The 19334-nt window shown below is 33.6% G+C and overlaps 1 protein-coding gene across 1 annotated transcript in view; it reads left to right on the top strand.

Moving 5' to 3' along the window:
- The first annotated feature begins 959 nt into the window (after positions 1-959).
- The window catches only part of LOC132698967 (uncharacterized), a 65124-nt gene continuing 46749 nt past the window's right edge, over positions 960-19334 (top strand). Inside the window, exons 1-2 of the mRNA XM_060665316.1 lie at positions 960-1010; positions 4716-5017. Coding sequence (XP_060521299.1) covers positions 4764-5017 — 254 coding nt within the window. The 5' untranslated portion in view covers positions 960-1010; positions 4716-4763. The remainder of the gene's footprint in view (positions 1011-4715; positions 5018-19334) is intronic.

Below are 19334 nucleotides of genomic sequence, written 5' to 3'. Positions count from 1 at the left end.
AAACGCAAATCCGGATTTTAATTTGTTGTTCTAGAATCGATCGCTACTGTTCAAATTATTTCAAGTGATCTCTTGGACAATTTGAATAAGATTTACATAAGGAGTGAAGGAGGTGCGAAATTCGATATGCTTTCTGTATTATAACACCAGAAGTGAAAATGGTGAGCGGTTATTAAAATGGTTCGATAGGCGGGTTCCTGATGAACTTTTCATTGAGAATATTTTCAATATTTGCTTTTATATTGATGACTTCCTTAACGAAGTTTCAGTCTTTGTTTTTAGATTTTTTTTTATTATTATGTGATTCTGTTTTGTCGTATTGATATTTCAAATTTGCTGTGAAGTTTCTATGCTAGCCATTTCTCGAAAATAAGCGTATCGTTAGTCAATTTGCACTGCAAAAACTCTAAGTGAAATCGTCAATCCTCAATAAATTCGCCGTAGTTATCTGCAAACACTTAGCAATTTGCTTAAATTTATCATTAATTTATGCATGGCTATTGTATATCAAGTCCCCGTCAAGTGCATATTAACGATTTTAAAAGAAACCCTCCCCATTGAATTTATTATGGCACAGAATGGCCGGCGGCCAGCAGATGTGCTCAATAAACATATCATTATGAATACAAATAGCCATTTTCACAGCTTCCGATCCGTTTCATTTAATCTTTAAGGAAACGTTGCGCAGCGCTGGCTCATGACCGACCGTGCAACTCCTTTTACGTACCATCCCAGACTAAGATAACATTTTCCTCTTACATAACACATTGACTGCCTCCGCCGTAGTATATCGACTTCCTAGACGTGGGCATTGCTTCGGCTGCTGCATTTCTATGCGACGGACCCGTTCGCCACGATCTTCTATAAATTTCACGTATAAAGAAGTAAACGGAATGACGAGAGTCACGGCATATCGCGCGTGTTATATTTTGTTCGGTGTTTCGCGGGTGAAATGAGCCTTCAGGAGTGCATGTTCTGCTGTGGAATGCGGATTTGTTTACGTTGAATTCGTAGGTAGTTAGTTATTACTTTTTTATCTTTAAATTGAGGTTGTCGCTGCTTATCGGAATTAAATGGATCGATCGTTTCAGAAATCCACAAGTATTTAGCGATGTCATCAAAAGCAAACCATTTACCTAACAAATATATAGCTGGAGAACAAACTTGCAAAACTAAGTATTTCGACATTTTATTTAAATTTCTAACAATTATTTAAAGTAAAAACAATTAATTAATTTATAAGCTTCAATTAATAAGGAAAATGTCAATTTCGTGTAGCAATTGCATTTTGAGGCGAAGCACAAAGTTTAATTTCTCAAATGGTTGGGCGTTGACACAACTAAGGATCTACGTAGGAGAAAAAAATTTGAGGAATTTTGGTTGTTTCATTTAATGATATACTGCTTCAATTATATTAAGGTCAGGGCTACAAGCGATATTTACGGGTTCAATTTTCTTTGTGATTTTGGTCAAGCCGCGCTTGCTGGAATATATATCTTTTTCCAAAATTCTACTTCTCCATGGCTGGTAAAAGACTGATTTGCCTCAAACAAGGAAATCCTGAAGTTGTCAGACAACACCAGATTATCATTGCATTAGGAAAATTACAGGTATGATTTAGGCAACACATATGGAGGGCCTCATGTTCCGTGCCAATTACACGTTTGCGGCAATCAAAAAACACTCACGAAGAATTTTGATTCCTCACTACTCTTTGCTAGCCTTCTGCAGAGCAATTTTCCTTTGGCTTTTCTTAAAAAATTTCTGCTAACAATCCATTTCATTTACCTATAATTGTTTCATATTCCTGAACCCGCTCCATGGTGCATAAATGGATTCTAAACTTTAGTCTTGAGAATATTAAGTTTGTCCGACACTTGATATATTGTATTATTAGCTTTTAAGACCTAACTCGTTCTAACATCGTTCGTTCTATTTAATATAAACGCAGCGATAGAAGTTTTGCGTCGCTTTCATTACCTATTTGTCTTCTTTATCATTACTTTTGAACTTTGCTTTGGAATTTAATGTTAATTAAAAATGTTTTTATATTACTGTCTGGCCAGAATTTATGTTAGTCCACTAGATTAATAGCATTAAATTTAAATAAAAATTAAAGAGGAAAGCAAACGCTGGAACTCATTCATTTTAAAGGTGTTTTCTATTTCATAATCTGACATTTGATGCTAATGTGCTCAATAATAATATACAGAGTTTTTACTTTTGAAATACGGGATTGTCAAATTTTGGTAAATATTTTTTTTAGTCCGGTGTACTGTGCGTCTCAAAAATGAAAATATATTTATCTTCATGGTCACATTTTCATATTTACTATGTTAAATAGTCCAGTTTCCAATGGAAACTTTAACATCGCATTTCACTTCTCTACTATAGTGAGAATTCAGATTCGTTGGCCCACAGGGGCGAGTCATTTCGGTACTTTAGCAGCGGGTTCGGGAGCGATCGGATTTTTTCAATAAATTCTAGCCACTGATGGTATTTTGAAATTTCTCATCTCTGATGGTCGCATCACATGCTATTTGGCAAAAATATACTTACAAACTAATGGTCGTATACAGACGCAACACGTTGATAAACTTTTTCAAATATTCTCTCCGCTCGTGAATAATCAAACTCGTTACTTAAGTGGCTAATATTAAAGTTATTGCATACTATATTTTTGCTTATTTATTACAACGAAAACTGCAAAAATTTAAATTCTTGCAAACCAAAAACATTTTTGCGCATCAGATTTCAGAAATTGTCAGTAAACAAATTTTTTGTGGAAAAGAGAAACATTTCATTTCAGAAAGGTACTAAAATACTTATAAATGGTTGGTTCAGGTTATTGATTTATCTTTAATAATAAAGAATTTCAAGTTAGGGGTAATTTTAATAAACAAGCACTCAGTTCACTCAATACTACAGAAGATAAATAAAAAAGTTACAAAAACAATTTAAACACCCACCAATTAAGAGAGAATGAAATACTCATGCAAGTTTCATTTGAATTTATTGCAAATGGATAAAAACTGTGAGACTCGAAAATGGTGAAATTACATTGTTTTATTTTTTAAACTTTAACTTAACTTCATTGGCTGTAACAGCTTAAAGCTATAAGTAAAAAGCAAATGTAGACGGTTCAAGAAACTTTCAGACAGAAAAATAATTATATTGATTGACAAAATTTTAAAAAATCAATGCTTTATATTAAGAGTCGCTAGGATTGTTTACCGAAAATACTAGAATTTTCCTAAGCAGCTTGAGATAATTTTTGTTATGTTCATGTTATGCTCTTCATTCAAAATTTGTAGCAACCCACAAACCTCTTTTTAGTTAACATATGAAGATGGTTTTTAGCACTTTAAAAAGTCTTGTGCATAGTACGTTAAATTCTTTGATGGTTGATAGCATCAATTATTTTGTGAGGAAGGCTTGACGTTTCGCCTTTTGTTGTAATTCCGTAACTGATGTAAACAACCTAGATTAAAAATAAATCGAGAGAAAGCAAACCACACTTTATAATAGCGTGTAATATGAGACCGATTTGACCGCTTACCGCTTCATTATAATATTATTTTCTCCCGTTTATTGACGTTGCGTGCTTCAGTTTCTTGAAGCAAATTTAAAATCGAAACGCGACGACGGCAATACGCTCGCGTATTAGAATTAATGATAAAGGAGGAATAAGGATTTTTTTGTTTGCATTTCTTCAGCTACCAGTGCGTGAAATTTGCCTTTGAACGTCAAAATACCACCAGTTGTTAAAATCTACCAAAAACACATCGGATTGTTTAATGAGGCTGAACTTTTTATTTTAACTTGATTACATTTCACTGCAACTTTTATCGTTAAACAAAAAAAAAATGCATTTTTTCCTAATTTATTTTTTCTGGGCGTCATAAGAAGTGTGGTTATTGTAGTGTCCCAATTAACAGGAAACCAAATCAATCAAAATCAGCTGTGGTATAAAACAGATGGTGATTGATTTTCATGACAGAAGAATCTAGTGTACCTACCAATGAAAAAATGAAATGAATTATAGCTTAATGGAGGAGAAATATGGTAATTCATTTTTGTTCTCTATAAAAAATAAGGCGCAACAAGCTCCAACAGGGATAAACATTTGTAAAATTTTATCGTTGAAAAATAAATATCACATGTCGGTATCATGGATATCTTTTTTCTGCAATGATGGCAGATATAATATATGACCCCGTAAACCATCAACGCTTTTACCCTAGGTTGAGGACTTCATAAATTCAAAAAATCAAGCCACAGTTACTCACCAACTGCGATCTGTGCAGAAACATTGATGTTTATTGATATGACCATTTAAATATATCTGTCCAGTTTATTATTGCTGGGTATTATTTAATTATTAGAGTGGGACGTTTTTTTCAATTCAGTTAGTTTTGTGGCCGGATGGTGCATTTATTCTGCAGCTGCTTGCATGGTTTGTGCTGAACTATAAATTCGATGGATTGCTATTGGATGCTTTAACTGGTTTAGTAGGACATTTTTTTAAGCTCTCTATTTGAGGAAGAAGAATTTGCATTTATGAAGAACTTTCTGATTTATTGTGTTTCCAAGTCATCCAGAAATTTCGCTTTTTGCCTATAAAACTTAGGGGTAAGGGAAAGCTCAAACTTGTTGTAGGTCGACCAAATACATCGCCAATTGTAAACTACAAGTGACTTTATTGCTTTTTTCAGAACCAACGATTCCACAATGTGACAGATAAGCTCCCGTTTTGCTATATAATGGGAAACTCTGGCAACGCTCTGCGTGCAACCCAATCAGAGAGCGGGTATCAGAAAGAGACAAGCAGTCGCGTGCTCCTATTCCTGCATAGGACGTGGGCCATCATTTTGACTTCCAAAGCTCGCGCACGTTTGAGTAGAACCATCCACAGTACTGACACAGGAAGCCAATACACGTCGCAATTTTCCCAGTACTCGTTTTGCAGCTGCTCTCAGTGTCAAAGAGATGACGTCATAAGTAGCGGATGTTTTAGGTATAGTTACACTACTTCTTTAACTTCTAACCTAACTTTCCATCCTGTTTTGATGTGAGGTGGGTGCGATTGGAGCAGATTCACCGAGTTTAGTTTTGATTGAACCAGCAAAGATCGTGCCGTTTAAGATCTTCCAGGATTTCCCATAACTTTTCCGCCTTTGAGCAGCAGATTAGAATATACATCAAAAAAGGCTTTGTTCATAATGTTAGTCGTTAAAAAGATGCAAGGAGCTAAAAGTAAAACTTAATTTTCGAAATACCTTTATAATTTTAAAACGGGTTTCCGTGCATTGAAAAATGGATCGAAATATCGACATTAACAAAATATATTCTTGAAGCAGAAAGAATTACTCTTATTTAATATTATAAATAAAATAATGTTAATATTACAAAAACTATAGATCTGCATAAATTTTAGACAAAAATATTTTGAAGCATACTTTCAGAAATTTAATAGGTTTAAACAGAGACAATAAAAATTTGAACAAAATATGTTACTAAATGAACAAAGCTAACATCTAATGTTTTTATTGATACAGACAATGATAATGTGAAAAAGACATAATTTATTTTGATAATAGTAAAAATAAAGTCTTTATTTCAATTATAAAACATTTTACAAAATAAGTAAACAGCATTTCATGCGAGATCAAACTATTGAGGATACTAGTATCTCGTTCTATGCAACCCGAAGGAAGAGAATTTAAAGGCACACAAATTTCCAATTTTCTTAGAGGCCATTTAAATGAATAATTAACAATAACAAAAAAATCAAAAATAATATGAATAAGAATTACAGCAAATTGAAGCAATGGATGCTTGCTAATACAAAAGATAAGTATGTTATGTAATATGTTTGATAACCTCCATTTTCGTCACGAGTTTAATAAACGCTTGACTGAAGGAGTTTATCAATGTGTTAATACGATACTTTTTTACGACCATTGTTTTTTTTTTACATTTTGTTATTTATATTTACAGAATACCATGCGTAACACCGATTATAATAATTAGTGTAGTCCAACACACGATGAATGTAGTAATACTATTAATGTAATAAATCAAAACGGTTCATATTAGTAGTAAAAAAATTGAGACACAAAATATATGAATACATTATGTTATATTGCGTACGGTACAATTGTAATCATATAAATAATAAATGCATATTAAATGAAATTAGTCGTCAATAATAAATATAATATATTGGTGGTTTTTTTTATATGCTGCGTTAAAGCTGCAGAAATGTTATAATCAACTTTCAAAGTTGTCTTTTCAAAGTAGTATTTTTAAAATTTAAATGCGCCGAAACACTATGTGCTATTGTTCGATATTAAAGATAAAATTTAAGTATTATATAAATTTTACCTTCACTTTCTTTTTGGTTCGTTATTCTCCTATATTCCGTCATCGAAATTTTCTTTAACGATCTAAACACAACAAATAATGACTGTAAGTAACACCAGTAATACCAAAGTGCAAATGATTTTAACATTTCCAAGGTGTCGACACTTCTAAAATAAAAATACCTATCTGTATTGGTAAATGGTTTATTAGCAGTAAAGTGTCTTCCGTTTATTAATATGGCATCTTGAAAAGGTATAATATTCGAATAATGACAGGGTGTTTCGTTTATGCGAATATCTTTGTTATATTAAAAATGTAAATGAAAATGAATAAAAACGTTTATCAGTATCAATAAAGAAAAGCGAAAAATATGAAAAATGTTTTCTAAACGTATAGTCTTGTAGTGTCTCGTAGTGTCTTTCGTTACTATATTTTCTAAAAAACGTGGCAACGCAGCAGACATCACTAAATCAAAATGCATTATTTTACTTTGAAATATTTATTTTTGTATATTCATAAATTTTTATATTCATTATTCTTGTACCTTTAATAATAATAGTAACCTGTTCGCAGTAATTGATCATCCTGTATGTATTTTATCCATTATTTACACAACCGCTTCAGATTAGTATACGAGTCAATAGGTATCCATTTACAGAATGTTCAAGAATAATAAAAAAATAATTTTTGCCGGAGTGACAAAAATAGTGGTTCACTAATAAGAATTCAACAAGAACTTTAACTCCATTCTAAAAGAACAATTACTTGAAAACAAGGTTCTAGTCTACAATTTCATTATTCTTGTTGGATTAATAATAATGATGTTTATAACTGCTTCAGTTCAACCACTCGTTTAGATTCAAAGTTCTCACGTTACAGTTACAAACTTCGTCTTCGCACGCTTAACGTGAAATTTAGGAGGTCATAATTATGACTTCGGAATGGCAAAAAAGTAACTATTATAAGCTGCAATGCAAAATGATAAGTGTGTTGAGTAAAAAAACTACTCCATCCGTTTTAAAGTTGCGGTTCACTTTCAAGCACGTCCGTTGCTCTCCATTTGTTGTATTAATCTTGTTTAGCGCAATTCTAGTTCCATTCCCAAAATCGCAAAAGCCTTTTTTATAATTAAAACGACGAAACACGAGATCTTTACCCACTGTCGTAACTTCGGACGTTTCCGGTATTTTAGTCACGCGTTTAGGAGGGATCGGATGCTTTCGGTAGATCCATGATCTCTTGACGTTTGTCATTTCTGATGCATATGTCACACGGCACACTCAGTGGATGTATTCGTGCTGGTTTGCAATAATATATCAAAAAACTAGTTGTCCTAGATGCTCGTTGATAAATTTCAAATTTCACTTGCTCCGTCGCGTACTGCTCGTACCATATGAAACTTGTAACTAAAACAGTGTTTATTGAACTTGTTCCTTAATATACTATTATAAGGTGTTATCTTATGTTTATATGTGCTATCCTGTAATTGGGCAACCTAGGCTGTCTGTTGGTTAGCCCTTGGGTTTATAATTACATACATAAACAATACTGTTTTTGATGAAGAGGTTCCAATTTTTAAAATTTAATTTGAACATCGTGTGTTTTATTGTATACAATGATTTGTCATAAAGAATAAGAGTTGATTTTGTCAATTATTACATGTTAAGTTGTTTTACACGAGTTTTTGAAATATTTGGATGCGAAAAATTCCTTATCTTATTTTGAAATTATGATAGACTTTTTATCATTTATTTGTTAGAACGATTAGTATATGGTATTGCAAGATTTTTCGCTCGCCTCACATTGCTTTATGGAGCAACATGATTTACACTTTCGGGGTGCTATAGGAATTTCTAGACCCAAAAATTTCATTTTGTGACAGATATTTGACATCCATTGCTTTAACAATCCTTCAGAAGAACATTTCCTGGGCAGAAATTCTGAGCTTATTTTCGTTTTACCCATTTTTTAAACATTTCCTAATTTTGGTATGTCCGACGATTAGTTTTACTGAGTCTAAAAGAGAATAAAATGGCGGAGTAAGCACTCAGCGATCTCTTCACCATTCTAATGACGAGATAAAAATGATAGACAAAGACAACCTATTTATTCTCGAAGAACGCGCACTCAGCGCAAAATTGATTCAAGTAGCCAAAAACTAAACAGACCTTTATTTAGCATTATAAAGTCGTTTTAAATGCAGAAATTCGTAACGAGAGGGCGACACCCATGAGTCGGTTTTATGGCGGATGCGCCAGTTCGTGTGAATTTTATATATCTATTGGTGTTTATGATTTGACAGTTAGAAATAGTGTGAAGAAGTTGATTTCGGTATCGTCACTTTCTTGACATTAGATTACTGTGCCTACAAAACGCATGCATTCTATGCTATCCACATGTCATCTAGCCCGCGCTAAACGCAAAATGTGGATAATATGGTGGATGCGCTATTCTCAAGAATACCGCAGAATAAAAAGCAATACAAGATATCGCTCTTAACATTTTGTGAAAGTATTATAGAGCTTTATAAAGACCTTTTCAAGTTTTCCATTTAAATAACTATGATGAGAGAATGAAGGATAAAGGAAAATTATTATTAAAATATTTGTCAGAAGAAAATTTAAACACAAAGTTTTGACTTTCTTTTTAAAGGATGTGTATATTGAAGATAATGTTGCATTCTTATATGGCATTAAACTTATTATGTGTTTATTAAGTTATAATTTCTCATTTAAATTCATTTTTTATAAATACTTCTTACAGTCCATGTTTACGATCAATTAATTTGCGAGGTGCTCAGATTTGCTTCGCAGTCAAGAGACAACGCAAGTAAATACTGCGACTCAAATTTTAAACCGAAATAACAAGTACCTGAGGGGAATTAATGTGCGTTTCTATGTTTGAGAGCGCCGCCGAGGACAGTCTGATAAAAAACATACATAAAGTCGATTCCACCATCGGCACTTGTATGACATGCATGATAAGTGATACGTTCGTCCAACTGGGACGCAAAATTATTTTTAAATTATTATTAATTTCACGCGGTCTTCGCTCGAGTGTTCGCAGCTGCTTCGTACATTGTCTGCTCAGTCTTCCACGTTATGGAATTTTACCACATCAAATCAACCTCCATCTTTTTAATTATATCGATGCGAATGTGCGAAATTTAATAACGTCGGATATAAGTTCCACGAATTGATTATAGTTAAAACTGCCTAACGGCGTGTCTAGACGGCCAAAATATCTAACTCCATTTAGAGATAAATTGATTTTGGATTGTTTTCATAAAGTAACTTAACATTAATTTTTGCGCGATTATCATATTTTTCAAACTTTTCATAATTTATAATAAAACATTTTATCTCTATGAAAAAGGTTTCATTCAACCTGAGAAACACAGTAAGGAATTTGGTTATGCCATAAAAAGTTATTATATTTTTAATTGAACAGAAAGAATGTATTTTGATGACATTTTGTCTACTGTGGACATTACATTTTTTGGTTGTTTCGATATATTACTTAAGCATTTAAGTTTGGCATTTATTATTGGCTTTATAAGGAACACATATTTAAAAAATACAGCATATAAAAAAAAATATAATTTCATTCATTCATTGATTGCATTTTTTCGTCCACTAAATATCCCAGAAATTTGTATTCAATTTCTTTTTAGTACAATTCATTTATATTTAACGATATCTGCATTATTTGTTTACTGCTTTTGTAGGTTATCTCGAAGACGTTCATATTATAAGTGGTAGTTGATGGTTACCGCGTTGTAAGTGGTGCTAAGACGACGGCTAAAAAATAAAATACTTCATTTTTCCAGGACTCAACAGGAATATTATTAATTAAATCGCTTTTAACAATATCATTTATCAAGGGTAGTGGCATTGTTGTAAATAGGCTGGTTTCTTTCAAAGTTTCTTTGAATCCTCGTGATTTAGACCTAACACAAAAATTAGTGCTATACGCCTAAGAAGTTTTTTCCTAACATACGGTCAAACACTGCCAATGATATCAGCCTACATGTGATCGCCTTGCCCCTTACCAATGAATAAATTATTAGCTATTGGGTTTATCCAGTTTCAATAGGTATGAAGGTCTAATTATTTTTTGGCGTAGAGTCTGTCAAAACCCAAATAGGGCGAGGACGTCCCTAACACGGGACATAGCGTATATCCTAGGGATATACTGTTTCAGCTAAGGGACATCCTTAAGACGTCTCAAGGATATACGATGTTACTAATCGGGAACGTCCACATGATATCAGATACGTCTGTCCGTAGGATGTTTGTTAGAACATACTAAGGATATCCAGTTATACTTGTTGAGGCGTCGTTAGTATATCCGATTGTAAGGATATAGGATCTTATATAGATATACCAGTGCACCTTACTTATTAGGTCATTTCCAACATCCTATGAGAAATACTGGAAAGGTAATGTCCAATAATCCAATATCCCAGTATTTGGTACTCGCGTGTGATGGAATTAACCTATTGGACATGGTATTACCATTAATAAATCACATTGTAGTTATATAATACAGTAAAAATATAAAACAAGCTAACCTAAAGTATCTTAAATATAGGTCAAGAAACTATATCTTGAACTAAACTATAAAAGAATAACTAATATTCGACTGGTTTTCTGTCATTCTTTGGTGAAAGTAGCTCTTTTCAGCCAAACAGCTATTGAATTCTCATATTCTTTTGATGTTTGTGATGTGTTTGCCATCTTATCCGCATCTGAAAATATTTTAGTTTTGAGAAAGATAGGTTTTAGAGGTCTGTACTTTATAAAAAAAAATAAAAAGAACGAGACTGGTATCTCATATGTTTAAAAAACAGATTTAAAAAATCCCTACATCAGCCTTTAAAGTAAAGGGTTGATTTGACCCTGATTTTGCTGTCATGAAAGTGATCCTAGATTCTCCATGATGATGTAAGCATAAATTTATGTATTTTATTACCCTAATCGGTAAGATCTCCTTCATGAGAGTAAAAAAAAAAACTAGAGCAATAATGACTTTTCAGTTTGACAGTAATGGTCTATTTCCATGCAATATTATTTGTCAACCTAAAAATGTTCCAAGCGGGAAAATGTTTTCATGAATTAACTCAACAACCATTTTAATGTGAAAATTGAACTTTGTGCAGGATTATTCCTAAAATTAATACTTTGTTTTTGGGGGGTGATTCTTGCATCCATTTTAAGAGAAAAATGTACTAACTATACTATATAACTAAAAATATAATTTTGTTCTGGGGGATTTTCTCTAACATTGATTACTTAAATAAAAAATTAGTTTAGTTTTGTATGCTTAAATTTAACTGCTCAAAAAGCATGTTTTCAAAAACTAAGCAATAAGATACGAAGAGAAGTCTAGAATCAAAGAAGATGCAATCTAAAACGTATAATATAGGTATATAGGTTACAAAAATTCTGTTTTATCTTGACTCGGTCCAGTAATCACTTTATTAAATTATATTTCTTATACTTTATTTATATTACATTTACTTCCTATTTATTTTTAGAGAACAATACCTACTTCCCAAATATTAATTTTGAAAATTTCTCCTTTTTCTTCAAGCCCAACCAATTAAATTTCATTGAAAGTTTATTTGAAATCAGCGGGGTCAGAGCTTGTTTTACAAACTCATAACTGCTGCCGCCGCCTTATTTTGCCATCTCATTGACCTAGCAAAATAATAAAAAACAAGGCATGATGTTGGTAGACTACACAACAATGGTTCGTTCAGCTCATAATTTATCAAATCTTATATATTACCATAAAGCTATATATATATATATATATATATATATATATATATATATATATATATATATATATATATATATATATATATATATATATATATATATATATATATATATATATATATATATATAGGGTTTTTTACAGCTGTCGCTGTCTCCCTTCTCTCAACCTACGCCTCCATCCATCTCTGTCCTGCCATTCATCTCCGATACCTCTTTTTTCCATAGATTCATCTACTTCATCCCTCGAAGATCTTCTGGGTCTACCCCTTTTCCTTCTACCTATGGGGCTCCATTCTGTTATCTTGTGTATGCACCTATTTCTGTCCGTTCTTCTTACATGCCCATACCATACCAATCTATTTTCTTCAATCAATGTTAAGGTATCTTTCTTGACACCCATTCGCTGCCTGATCTCCTCGTTTCATACTTTGTCTATTCTCGAAATTCTACAACTTCTCCTCCAGTATTCCATTTCAGTGGCCTGTATTTTACTTTTGTATTTTTTGTTGATCACCCAGTTTTCCGCGCCGTATGTCATTACGCTCTGTACTATGGTGTTAAATATATGTGATTTGGTGTGTCGAGTGATGTGTCTATCCCAGAGTATTGCATTTAGTTGTCTGATACAGTTTCGCGTCTGGCCTAGTCTACTGTTCGTTTCTTCCTCTGTTGTCCCTTTTTGAGATATTATGAAACCTAAGTATTTGAAATTTTTGGTTCTCTTTATTTGGTGATTTTCATCGACTTTTAGGTAGTTTTCCCCATCTTCTGTTGTTGGCAGGTATTCCGTTTTCGAAAAATTTATTTCCATTCCATTTTTCTCATATTCTTCCTTCAGTTTTCGTAACATGTAACTTAGGTCTTGTCGAGTACAACTTGGGCGTCCGCGAAATTTAAAGTGTAAAGACAGTCGCCTCTGATTGGAATTCCCATTTGTTCACATTTTTTCTTCCATGGTTTTAAGATCTCCTCTAGAAATATTTTAAACAATGTTGGTGATGTGGAGCATCCTTGTAGCAGCCCTTTTGTTGTTTTAAAGCTTTTTGAGAGTCTATCTTCGATTTTTATAGATATTTGGTTTCCTTCAAACATTTTTTTAACGGTCTCTATTAATTTTTGTGGCAATCCGATGGTCTTCATTGCCTTCCATAGTATCCCCCTGGGTATGGTGTCATATGCTTTTTTTAGGTCTATAAAGGCTAAGTGAACCGCTCTATTTTTAGCCATTTTCTTCTCTATAACTTGTTGTAGTGTATAATATGTGGTCTATACAAGATCGACCCGCCGTAAAACCTGTTTGTTCTTCTCCAATTTTGCCTTTTATTTCTATTTCTAGTTTTGCCTTTACGAGTTTTCCATATAGTCTTCCCATAGATGATATTACGCTAATTCCTCTGTAATTTTCGCAATTTTTACGGTCGCCTTTTTTGAATATCGATGTCATATATGCAGTTGTCCACTCTTTTGGTAGTTGTTCTCCATTTATTGCTCTTAGAAACATTTGGTGTATCATTCGGTATAGTTTTTCTGATCCGTATTTTATTAGTTCAGGAACAATGCCCCCTGGGCCGGCAGCTTTATTATACTTCCTATTTTTAATGGCCATTTTTACTTCTTCTAAGCTAAAATCTATATCCTTTTGTTCGTCTGATGTTGTCTCCGAGTTTTCTCCAATGAAAGTAGGTCTATCCTCTGTTAGCAGTTTTTTGTAGTACATTTCCCACATAGTATCTGGTATGTATTCTAGATGTACTTTTTCTTTCCTATTGGTTCTAAGAGATTTAATTTAAAGCTATACTTACATGAATTATTAGTAATAATAATACCACAAAAAAATAACTGAAATGAAAGCACAGCACACAAAATACTCAAAATAGACGGCAAGTCGCCGTCTACCGCATACCGCCAACAAAAACAACGCTGAAAAGAAGGGGGGCGACGAGACGGGGGAGAAGCCAATGAGACTCGAACGAGCCCGACACGGCACGACCGCGAGTAATTGCGTCATTGGTTGCAGCCGAATAGTGTTGTCAAATGGGATCTTATAAACAAATATTATTTTTACGTTTTTGTATTTTTTTTACTTAGATGAATCCGTATTTTCTGTGGTATTTTTATTAAAAAAGCGTTTCTTGTCTCGTGCGTGTCCAAAAATAATTAAAACAAGTTGATGAAGCGGTTTGATTCCGTTTTCTTTTTAGGACTTGCCGACACTGACGTCGATGTAGATGTGCACTAAAACGTTGCCGATAAAATGTCTTCCAAAACACCAGAAATCTAATATAATTCTTATATTCTAATGTTCCCATTGTGGCGCAAGGGGATATCCTCAGGCCATCTATTATTATATCGTGTACAGTAAATCCACAAGCTATCCACTCAGAGGATATCCCTGGGATGTATTTTAGGGTATATCCATAGTATATATGGTAACGTATATGCGACTTAAATGGGACATTGACCGGATATACTGGGGATATTGTGTGCTATCTGGGAAGTCGAGACAGGCCATAGATTTTTAATGAGTTTAAAATGATATCTCCAAAGACTTACTTTGTGTGTGTATTCCTAGCTTTAGCTACGACGTGGAAGCGGCTTAAGCCAAGTCAAACAACCAAATCGATTTTGCCTAGTTCAGAAAACGAGTTAAAGGTAATTTAATTTCCATTATAACAGAAACAAATGATATCGCAATTACACCAAATCGTTTCTTCGGTTTACTGACCGTCGATTTGGGGAACCGAGTTCAAGGCAATAACAGACCGTAGTGCCTTATTTGCCTGCGCGGTTCCGGTTTCTTCTGGAAAAAATTTGCTTACGAAACATTTAATTGTAAATTTTTAATTAAAGGTTGCCGTTTCGTGTAAGGTTCTCGTACGAAGCGAAACCTAAATCGGAGAATAAGGATGCCGACGTCTACCTAGGTTCAGCTTCTCTATTGTTTTCCGTCCCTTTACAATCTACGCTGCTTTTAAAAAGTCAAAAATTTTTAATGATAGTACTACTGGAAATAATAAGAGTTAATACTATCAAATAAACCGTAATTATAATTGGAACGCACATAAAAAATTAATAAATTGTTAGAAGAATAATGTTTGTGTATTTAGATTCTAACAATAAAATTATAATTATTTGCTATGAATATCTCCTATTAATAGTAAATTATGATACAAGCCACTTTAGTCACGAGTGGAAAGAGTATTTATTAAACCAGTGCTTGTTGCATTCAATGAGATAGTATTTTGACGTTCTCTCAAAAACTAAAGATCGTAGAAAAAGTACCTACAGTATGCGTTTATTAAAGACTCCTTGGTGACAAAACAAATTGGAGCTAAAGTGGCGTTTATCAAATTTGGCGCGTAACAATATTTACAGATATTTTAAATTTTTTTTTGCAACCTCTCTCAAATGTGTAAATATCATATGCTGATAAACTGATTGTAAGCTTTTTTCCATTTTCAGTTCGAAGTACTTTTTGTTGAGAATTCGGGTTCTATAGGAGCCACCCAAGCAATAAAATCGAAATAAAGGCCGGAACATTGATTTAAAAGAATACCGACTGTCAAAAATATAATTTCTATCCTCGAAATGAATTCTAAATTGACGAAGCAGTACTCCAAAAAGGTCGACAGGCAAAAATTAAAACAGAGCCTGTGTTGTTGTAAGGTAGCATCTAATCTTCAGTGTTTGAATTGAAGCAACAACAAAGTCCAATAAATACAAAAGGTCAAGTTGAATGGTATATCTTTATTCCCCCTTATTTTGTCGGCGGACCATACGTCTATTTGAGAATATAGATGAATATGTTACATTGTGCCACAAATGAGGTAAACGGCATTTGTGACAAGTTTATTTGGCACGAACAGAGCGAACATGAATACATTCACTCACTTGACGGTCAGAATTGACAAACGTCAAAATTCAAGCCGTGCGGTAATATCTTCGAAAATATCCGATTGCTTACAAATCCGTGCGGTAATATCCCGAAAATGTCCGAAGTGGCTCGGATTCATGGGAAACGAAACTAACGTGATAAAATTACACTTTCAGCATGCTAGCTCGGTGTATCATTAGGTATTTTAAGGAAAGGAATAGAAAAAAATCTTAAAGTTGATGTGCTTCATGGCAGCTATTACCTGCTAAATTTCATATATGAACCTCCAGTTTCAAAACAGTAATCTCTGCCAAAAATGCCACTTTCAAACTAGAAATTGTCAAATTGACAAAAATGTCAGCTGCCATGATGATTGTCTAAAGCCGCTAGTTCTAATGGGGTGAAAAAGAGGTTTGAAGTGTTGGCTGAAAGCGAGTTGTGATAGTATATTATGCAACGAGTGCGGTAAACGGCATTTGACTCACGAATTTATTTAACTCGAGCGGAGCTAGTGTTTAATAAACGAGTGACTTTAAAAGTTTACCGAATGTGTTGCATACTATAGTTTTTCTACGACCGAATACATTCACTGACATGACCGTCAGAATTGACGAACGTCAAAATTCAAAGCGTGGGAAATATCTCCAACTTGCCAAAGCTGAAATGATAAAATTGAATACCTGGGGGATTTTGCAGAATTCAAAACAGTGTTGTCAGGTTTACCGCTCTGGCGTTTCACATTATGATTTTGCTAATTGGAATGCTCTATGTATTGTTTTCACTTTTCGTCTCTTTCGTATTCAATACCTTCATTCCACCCAGTGCGACTTCTGCGGCTGAATGTATACATTTCATGTGCATTTGTATTCTTCATTTATATTATTGTTGTACTTTGTATTCCAGTCGGATGTTATATTATATCCTTGTACTTTCATTTTCCAAGCTAAACGTGTTAAATCATAGTGGTTGGCGGTTCTTTTTCTCGTATAGTAGGGTTTTCTTTCGATTTATTAATTGAGGTTATTTTTCCTTTCAATAGGTAGTGGTCACTGCTACAAGAGGCACTTCTTTGTACTCTTACGTCTACTAATTTTAATAGATATTTTTGCCTTGTGATAATTTAGTCAATTAAATTTTTTGTTTACTAAAGGTCTTCCATTGTCATTATCAACTTCCTCTTCATATTTTCCGACGACGCGGCCTTTAATTCATTTATCTATATCTATACTATCAAGTCTCCTAAAAGTATTATCTTCCATGACGTTCATATTTTTCCTATATCTTGATTTAATTGTTCAAAAATGAGTCTATAGACTAACTCGTCATTATTCACAGCATAGATTCCCAATATAGTCACATTTTTTCCTAATTTAACATTAATTCTTATCATTCTTTCGTTGACTAGTTCTCATGTTCGCAACTTTCTGAATTTTACGATGGACACTCCCTGCTCAATTTTCAGATTCTTTTTCTTTTTTCATCGTTAATTAAGACCTGTCAATTTAGTTTACTATCTAAAAAAGACTCTGTATGTTCCATTTGGCATAGTGCGTTGTCTTTTCCTTGCTTGTTTCGTCTGTGTATATTTCCAATTCCAAGCTTGTGATTAGCTTTTTAACAGAAAAAATTTCCCCTCCTTTATCCGGGCTTGGGACTGGCAAACACAACTTAGGGCTACTAAATATGCAATATTTATATGCATTTAATGCATTATATGCTTCTACTTCTAGTGCCCATCCTCTATGAATCTTGACAATCATGTTGGTCCATACAATCTTGTTGGTAGCCGCCCTGAATAAATGTACAGTTGTCATTCCCGTTCACTGTCTGATATTTTTCAGCCATGATGTTCGTCGTCGCCCCTGACCTCTTCGACCATCTATTTTGCCTTGTAAGATTAGTTGGATCTATTGATATTTCTTATTACACATCACATAATCATGGTACGCCATCTTATCCACTTTCACCTTATGTGTGAGTTCAAGTTGCTTTTGTATTTGCTGGACGACGGTGTTGTTTGTGAAATGGTAGGAGTATGATATCCTGAGCGTGCGGCGATAGCACCAAATCCAAGTGCTTAGATGTAGCATCTAACGTCCATGCTTCAACTCTGTATATGAGCGTAAAGAATACATAACATCTGAGGTCCCATGTCCTTATATTCAGGTGCATGTTACGTAGGACTTTTCTGAGCGGTTAAAAACGCTTTTCGCTTTTTCTATATGGCATTTGATCTCTTGTATATAATCCCATTCGTTGTTCAGGCTTCAACCAAGTATCTGTTGTTTCCAAGATTTCATTATTAGCCTTAAATTGGTGGTATTGTGTCTCATCGTTTTTACTAACTACAATAATTTTGGTCTTGGATTTTACGCAGTTTTGGAATTTCTTTTGTATGATGATAAAGTCAATCTGATTCCTAATGACTTTTTGTTGAAAAAAGGTGTTCGTTATCACACTGTCTGCTTTTTCACAAAACTGGATTAGGCGGTCTCCCCTATCATTTCTTATTTCCAGCCCAAAATTTCCCACAATACCATCAATACAACCTTTGCCCACCTTAGCATTGAAATCCTCTAACAGGATATTGATCTCGTGGTTCTTGGTCCATTTCAGGCTGTTCGTCGAATATTTCGATTTCTTGATTTGAGCTTTCGGAGCTTGGAGTATATGACTGTATAATATTTACATTAAAAAGTTTGGCATTAAATTTAAGGAATTCCACTCTGTTTGATATGCCAGTAAAATTAATGACACAGTTGTTTACTTCTTTATCGACAATTATAGCTACTCGATTCTTGTTTTGTTACAGCAGTCCGAATTGGTATTAGAATAAAGAAACGACTACTATCCTAGTCCTTATTATTTATATTTGTAGTAAATTTGGCAAATTGTAATACGTCGCAACTAAATCGCTGATGCCTTAAGATCTTTTGAAGCAGCAGTAACGGTGACTGCTGATTTCCTGTTATGGCAGGATTTGTAAATTATGGAAATTACTTTCTTGAAGCAGTACATAGAACAACTTTTTAGGTTCATAATATTTGATTTGATATTTATATTTTTAAACGAGGACTAGTTTAATAACAAGTTGTTTTTGTTTAGTTTATTGTGGATAACAACATTTTGTTATTGAATGGAAAAATCATCGGTGATAAAAAAAAAGTTAGGGCGCTCAACGCAAAAAAAATTCTGGATATGTCACCACTTGCTTCAGCTTCACCTGTACACTCAAGTTCAAAACCAACGCGTCACAACTGCCGCAGTACGCGCGATTTAAAAGGCCACCTCTGATAATACCGGTGCAA

Source organism: Cylas formicarius, unplaced genomic scaffold (assembly GCF_029955315.1).
Source record: "Cylas formicarius isolate icCylForm1 unplaced genomic scaffold, icCylForm1.1 PGA_scaffold_3__17_contigs__length_32017465, whole genome shotgun sequence".
In the NCBI taxonomy this organism is placed as follows: domain Eukaryota; kingdom Metazoa; phylum Arthropoda; class Insecta; order Coleoptera; family Brentidae; genus Cylas; species Cylas formicarius.
This window is presented reverse-complemented; position numbering and strand designations above follow the sequence as displayed.